Genomic DNA, 8,276 nt, shown 5'->3' with positions numbered 1-8,276 from the left:
AAACTATGCCCCTCCTTCTACTCAGCGCGCTCTCTCCGCCCAGCATCAAACTGCAAACAACGACTGGATCCTTGACTCCGGCGCATCCTCTCATCTGACCTCCGATCTTACGAACATCCAAAACCCAGTCGCATACAATGGAATGGACTCGGTATCCATTGCAAACGGATCAACTCTCCCCATTCAGCACTCGGGTCAGGGGATCTTACCTTTACCCGAGTCCAACCGTAAGCTTCTTCTTCGCAACATACGTCACGTACCTTCCCTCTCACATAATCTGATTTCTGTTTCAAATTTGGCCGCTGACAATAATCTTTCTATCTCTTTTAATGCTAACAATTTCACCATTAAGGATTGTCAGGACAACAGGATTCTTCTGCAAGGTCCCAAGCACAATGGTCTTTATCAAATCAAAGCTCCTACGTGCAATAGACCGATTGCGCTGTGTTCTACTAGGTCGTTCAACTACACTTGGCACAACAGGCTCGGGCATCCTAGTACGGGAACCATTCGTCATCTTGCAGCATTCATCCCGGAGATCTCCAATCGTTCCACGGATTTGTGCGTAGCATGCAATCTCTCCCGAAGCCACAAGCTACCTTTTAATACTAGCAGCTCTATATGTAATAAACCGTTCGAACTCATTCATTCGGACGTCTGGGGTCCAGCCCCCGTCTCTTCTACGACTGGTTTTACTTACTATGTGATTTTCATAGACGATTTTTCTCGCTTTACTTGGTTGTATCTCTTGCATAATAAGAATGATGTTCTTGGAAACTTTATGCATTTTCATAACATTATTAAAAACAAATACAATACTACGATTCAAACCCTTCGGTCTGATGGCGGAGGCGAGTACCAAAATAATGCATTCCATAATTACTGCTCTCAACATGGCATCACCCAGCAATTCAGCTGTCCATACACACCCGAGCAAAACGGCACAGCGGAGAGGAAACATCGGCATCTTTTGGAGGTCACTCGAACTCTTGCACAGGCGGCCAATCTCCCCAACTCCCTCTGGGCCGAAATCATTTCTACAGCTAACTACTTGATCAAATAATTAGAATTATATTAGTAGAAATTACACAAAATTAAAACAAAATATCAGTAAAATTATATGTTTAAAATGGTACATAAAAAAATATTAAAGTTAATTGAGATAAAAAGAGAGATTAATTTTATTAGAGACATGAAATTTTTATATGAAAATCTCGTGAAGGGGAAAACAACGCCTTAGTTGAGATTATTTCACTAGTGTGAGTTGTATATTAAAAATGATGCACTTATATGAAACTTTTCATAAGGCATTGATGCAATGTGTGTTATATGTGAACTATTGAAGATGACTTTCATGGTGGAAGTATATAGAGTTCTTAGGAGTTGGAGTTATCATTAGGACATGTTTGGTACGTGGCATGCTTGATCAATCCCCTTAAAAGAGGAGAGACCGTCCGTAACAAAGATGGCGAGCATTGGCCTTGAAAGTAATGGCAGACATTAGCTTTTTTATGATGTTAGGCATCAATTTTGGTGTTTACAATGAGCACTGGTCTTGCTGGTAGCGACATGTGTCAATACTTAATTGTGTCAACAACAAGCATCAACTTGTTGGTAATAGAGGGCATTAATGTTAATGTTGGATACAAATGTTGATATTGTTGGCTATGGAGAGTTAACATGATGCCAATATTGATTGTTTGAGTTCATAGTGATGACAAATATCGATCTTTTTTGAGATACTAGATGTCAACATTGATGTTAGTGATGAATATTAGCTATATGTAATTAAGTATCAATTATAGTTTTAATTATCACAATTATAATTTTTTAAAGTTAATAATTTTTATTAAGTTGGTGCACTGCAAATTAGTATGTTCAAAAGTGCATTATGAAAAGAAAATCATGTTAAGAAATGCCTATTACTAAAATTGAACTCGAGTGCATCAAATATCTGTCCTAAAAAATTCAAGCATTATACAAAAGCCAAACATATAACCTGATACGACATCACAAAATCATATTGATCAAGCACGAATCTCGAGGCACTTTCTCTTTTCTGTTTGTGTGCGAAATACTCGTGCAACGCTAGGACGCGAATTTACAAACTCTACCGCCGCGTATATTCTCGCACCCAACATAACCAAAACCTACTATTGCATTCAATGCAAAGATTTTCAATATGTTTGCTCTAATTTCAGTCCATATCAATCAACAATTAATAGTCTGTATGTATAATCAATACGAAATCTATAAAATTTATATCAATTAATAGTAAAGCTAATATAATCAGTAAATAGATTTATCAAATTATAAGGAAAATTGATAGAAAGTGGTGATCAATCAACATGCATGTCATGCTATATTATATCAGTATCAATGCAAATTCAATCAGTTTTATAGCAATTGCATCTATCAATTAATTCATATGCTATTATGTCAATAAAATCATGAATGTGATTACGAAATTAAGGCAGGAAATCTAACTTTAATGTGGTATTCTCATCCTTCCATCTCAACCGTCATCCATTTGGTTATCAGTCTTTAATTTAATCTTAATTATCGATCAGTTAATCATCGATCTTTATGTTATTATCATTATTCATTAACTTAAGTCAATTCATAGGTGACTTTTAAAAATTATTTAAGAGTTGTCATCCTCTACTTGTCAGTGTAATTCGGTCAATCAATTACATACTACAACTAAGATCACATTACAAACCTTTTATTTTAAAAAAAGTCCGTCGATCTCCCTCATATGTAAGGTATTATATTTTAAGAGATAACTCGTATTAGTTATATTATTAACAACCTGCAAGCTCCCTTACTTACATGCAAATGTCACATTTATCTTGAATCAATGATATAAGTCTTTTATTAATATATGAAATACAACTTGAAATGAAGGAATCTGTAAAGAAAATATAAAAAAATCTCTATAGTAGCAAACAACTTTAGAAAATCATAACTTTCATTTTACCAAATGAAATTCAATAAAATTATAGTCAAAAAGACATATGTATTATATTAACACGATAAAAGTACATAAAATCAAGTAAAAATATATTTTTATTATTTTTTGGGGAAATTAAATCAGTAGTTACAAAATTATTAAAAATAAAATTAGGTTTTAGGTTACAACGATCAGAAGACTTTTTCCAAATCGAAGCAATAGACATAAATGATCAAAACCTAGCTTTCTTTTTCTTCCCCTCTCTTCCACGACAAGTCACACAAAAGGGACGAAATGGCTTAGTGCTTTAGGTTTAGGATTTCATATATATATATATATATATATATAGGCCTAGCATCGCGGCTCTCAAACATCGCAACGTTGCATGTCGGTTCATGGTTCTACCACGTTTGAAATCCTTGCACTGTCTCATTAAATTATTTTCAAATTTTCCAAATATTAGGGGTTTGAAGCACCGAAATACTCAGTGCTACAGCGCTCCAATTTAATTTTAGAAATATCATATTTTTCATTTTAAAATAATTTTCATAATTATTAGGTTGTTAGAAGTTGCCCTTATATGAGGAGAATGACCGAGAAGACCATCTATCTTCTCTTGATGACAACTTTGATGTTAGGTTATCACCTCTCATTTTCAAAATGAATGTCATTCTATAATTCATGCATATATATTATATTGTATATTAATGCCTTGTGCAGCTATAAGAGGGGTATTCTTTGTAATATAACTAACTCATATTAGTACGATAATTTCAATTAGTTTAGGTTCCATGACTATTCACTTTTATGGATTTTTAATGAAAAAAATTAATACTTCTTATAAGATGCTCTTATTTTATCTATGCATGATCGTGTTATATTTTTGTTCAATAATAAGATGATAAACTTGAGCTCTTTACTGTCGTGAATCTTCCACACACACATATTTAATTTTTAAAGATTTAAACTCATACTACTGAAAAGATCTAAATTTGATTGAATTGAATCAATTAATTGAACGAGCAGTGTATATAATGGTCTTGCAATTGTTCTAAAACTTCTACAAGTTTTTTCGTGTCAGTTAAAATTGTCATGAAAGCCTATTCTAAGTGGGGGTACAAACAAGTCGAGTCGAGTTCGAGGCAGACCTTTTTTATAGTAATTTCATGGTTTGGATGAGTTCAAATCAAGATAAACAAGTTTAGCTTGGTTCAAACGTACTTTGATTGGATTGAGCCATTACGCTTGGCCCGTGCCTGGTGGTGTTGTTACGTTGGACTGGTTGGATGACTTATTATCTAGTTTGGCCTGTGGTTGTGAGCTGCATTGGTTGGTAGGCTTTGTGGATTATTATTTTCTTTCTTTGGTTATGTTTTGCTGGACCGTTGTTTCATATTTCAGCCTACGAGTTATGGTTTGTGGGCAATATTGATGTGGCTAGGGCTCACTTGCCTTAAGCCATGACTCGTGACAACCTTTGGTGGTGCGGTTCTTGCTCGTTTCGGATGGCTATTCTCTTACTCAAAACTGGATGACCCGTGCCTGGCTTTGGATTGGTTGGAAGCCTCTGCCAATTACTAAGCCCGATGGTTCTTAATTCATTTTGCTTTTTAGCTTGTTGTAAAAAAAAAAAAAACTTCATTTGATGTAAATTGTTAATTAAGATGCAAAGGTCGGTTAATTATAGTGTTATTATTGTGTTAGACTGGCGGTGCACATGCAAATGAGCCAATTATGACAAGGAGTGAAGGCGGCCGGGCATTAAGCCAAGAAATAAACACAGAGCGATTCAGTAATCACACGTATAAGAAGAAAAGGAATAAAAGGCTCCCATCATCCAAGTGGGTCTTTCCCCCTCCATGTGCATTCATGTGGTGGGTTGCTCTCCTTTGGGTCCACCCTCCAACCTTTGATTGATTCCTCTCTCTCTCTCTCTCTCTCTCTCTCCATCATCTTCAATTAATGCTTCTTATGTATTAATGACTAGCAAACTAACCCCCTAGCTACTAATTGATTATATTTCATTTTTCTCTATCTACTACAAATGGAGATTGCCATGAGCAAGTGTTGCATTTTACGTTGTCAAAGTGTCAAATCAGTACTAATTAAGCACTTTATTTGAATTGATATCTGTGGTTGATATGGAACATTGTAAAGTAAACAGATAAAAAAATCCACCAAGACAATTTCACCATGATGAAGCTTATAATAAGAAGAAGCAATGCATAGCGTATGTGAGAAGATTTTTCTTGGGTTTGAGTGTCAACGCATAACATTCATAGACATTTCATATCATTATTAGAATTCGTGAATTATGAGAGGAGAGCATAAATATACCATCCACGAGACCACGTACGAGTTGAAGAAGGAGCATGTACTTGAAAAGATTGATGCATGCATATGCAATTGAATAATAAATATAAAATGAAGTATATACAATGTTGGGGATGAGGAGTAACACCAAAATGAAGAAAAAAAGAAAGAAAGTAAAATAAAAAATAAAGGACATTAGATTTTAATGTGAAAAATTTTAAAATTAGGAAAAAAATCATAGAGTCGCACCACACCAACAAATGCAATATGAAAATTGGGAGAAATAAGTACAGATCTTTCTTCTCTCTTGCTCTCTCCTTGTTTCACTTCTCACATGCACCGTTCTCTATGCCTACCATGCCAAAAAAAAAAGAAGAAGAGAAAGACGAGTAAAATAATCCCAAGGGACGCAACCATTCAGAAAAACGAGAAAGAGAATTTTCCAGTCCATCTCGCTATGCTACAACTCCAGTTTGTAGCGCTATACGGCTCTTGAATCTCCATCTTGATCAGTTGCGGCGTCGTATCTAGACCTCTATGATGCTTCTCTCTATCGTTCAGCACTGGGCTGCTCAGGAACACAACACTGGAGTGCTCGGGTAAGTAGCGCTAGAGCGCTATGATACACAACGTCAGGGCATTGTGCAAAAGAAAAAAAATTTCGGGTGCAAGTAGAAGGTAAACTAACCCCCCACACCCCCAAGAGAACATGAGAAACTTGAGGTCTGAGATAACAAAATAACCTGATTGATCAACACAATCAGATTTCAAATGATTTTCTTGAAATTTTTATGGTAAATATGATTTACAACTGTACAAAGGATTGCCTTTTCATCACTCTTACATGATAACATATATAAAAAATAATCTATTTCCCAATACGTTTATATATTAATATATTATCAAATTTTGAAATAAAACATACAAAATGAACAGATATTTTGAAAATATACTAACTTTGTACAAATAAAAAACTACATAAAAGTATTCATCTAAAAGGGCATTAAAGCTTTTTTGAAGTAACAATCTTAAAGAACAATTAATGTTTCCTACTCCCATAAAATCAATATATATTAACACATATGCTTATGTAGAGAGAGAGAGAGAGAGAGAGAGAGAGAGAGAGAGAGAGAGAGAGAGAGAGAGAGAGGATTTACAGCCTAATTGGGACTTTCTAAATGTGAGAGGTAGGGCTGTAATGAATTTTGTGAAATATAATTGTAATTCTTATAGAGTGTAGATCCTGCACTGCTCAATTCTTTTCCCCAAAAATTAAAATTTTGAAGTACAGAAAACATAATAAAAATTATGAACATGTTAATAGAAGAATATTATTTCATTTTAATATCTAACATTTTTATTTTAATATTCATTACCAATATGTTAATTAAGTTGTTAACAAGTTGATACAAATTTTTTATTACTTTCTAAAATAACTTTCTAGTATAAAAATTTAATTCTTGAATTAAAAAATTTTATACTAAAAAATCGTATTAAAAAGCAGTACAAAAGCTGTCCGAAACTAAACCTTAATCATGTAGAAGAAATTTTTTTTTTTTATCATGTAGAAATTTTATACATAATAAAGCGGTGTTTAGTCAATTATAAATAGGCTAATAAAAAAAATATAATAAGGTGGTGGGTCAAAATCACATCTATTCATATTATATATCTTAATTAGAGATAATAGTTAAATAATATTGAGTTGAGTGGGTAAAGGAGGCATTTTTTATCAATCCTGCAATATATTCCTTCTCCCTTCCTTCCTCTTCATTCTAAAAGGAAGCTTCTGATTTGGTCTTCAACTCCTGTGTCAGTTCTCACAGTCTCCTGCCGTGCACCTTCTCTCTCTCCCTCTCTCTCTCTCTCTCTCTCTCATGAAGCAAAACAAGAATACATCGTCAAACAATAGCCCTAGAAAGGCTTCCATGCAGACTTACCATTTTCTTCGATCCCTTACCCACATAAACCTCACAAGGCCCTCTTCGCCTCTCCACCGCCGTAGCAGAGCTATAAGGAGAGCAGCTTACGTTTCCATGGCACGCGCAGCAAGCCCACGGAGGATGTGGACCCGTGCCATCCTCGGCCGGCTTCAGCTTCTTCGACGTGCTAGGCTTCTACGACGCAGGAGGAATTACAAGAAAAAAACAACAATTAGCACACCTCATGATAAGCTACGTAGACTCGTGCCAGGTGGTGAGGAGATGGATTTCTGTAGACTGCTCGAGGAGACTGCAGACTATGCAGAGTTCCTCAGTAAGCAGGTCAGGATCATGAGGTCTGTAGTTGATTTTATGGAAGCTGAATGCAGGAAAAAAGAGGAGAAGGTTTAGAAGATGATTGCATGGTAATATTCATTATCAGATTTGGATTCTCTTCCTATTATGACGGTCAAATCCAGCCATCTAATTTATTGTGGATGGCTGGATTGAAATCTGTCATACTGCTCCAAAATCAAGATGATCTTGAATTAGTAAAGTTCAGTTAAATTCAATCATCTAAGTTGAATTGGATGACTGGGTTTGGTAACTGGCCGAGTTACTTAATAATTGGAAAGGATACAGATTCATTGATGATGAGATTTGATAGTAAAGTTTCGTTTGAAACGTTTTTTTTTTTATTTCTTAAAACAACTTTTTAGTTTGAAAATTAAAATTTTTATACTAGAAAGATGTTTTAAAAAACAGTAAGAAAATAGTCTCAAACGAAGCCTAAGTTTATATATATTGACACACACTTTAATTTGCATGGCTTGTAAATTAAAAATTTGTGATCTTGAACATTTTTAATACTTTAGGAAGGTAAACCTTTGCTCATCCTTATACACATCGATCTTTGAATCCGTTAGTTTGTTAATATATAGTTAGTCTTTTTTATTAGTGTTGCAGGCGCTAAAGATTAGCAGCTTAGAACATTCTTCTCAAATTTTGAAAGGAAAAACTAATTAAAACATTTATAAACAACTGGTTTTACATGGTAAAACAATTTGTCTAACAAAATCTGATGAGCA

General features: G+C 34.4%; 1 protein-coding gene across 1 annotated transcript; it reads left to right on the top strand.

The window, feature by feature from the left end:
- The first annotated feature begins 6,975 nt into the window (after positions 1-6,975).
- On the top strand, positions 6,976-7,929 carry LOC110096721 (transcription factor IBH1). Its single transcript, XM_020822780.2, has one exon. It carries the CDS (start codon positions 7,144-7,146, stop codon positions 7,597-7,599), a length of 456 nt encoding a protein of 151 aa, XP_020678439.2. The 5' UTR covers positions 6,976-7,143; the 3' UTR covers positions 7,600-7,929.
- The last annotated feature ends 347 nt before the right edge of the window (positions 7,930-8,276 follow it).

Source organism: Dendrobium catenatum, unplaced genomic scaffold (genome assembly GCF_001605985.2).
Source record: "Dendrobium catenatum unplaced genomic scaffold, ASM160598v2 fragScaff_scaffold_631, whole genome shotgun sequence".
Lineage (NCBI taxonomy): Eukaryota > Viridiplantae > Streptophyta > Magnoliopsida > Asparagales > Orchidaceae > Dendrobium > Dendrobium catenatum.
Note: the sequence above shows the minus strand (reverse complement) of the source record. Positions and strands in the feature narration are given on the sequence as shown.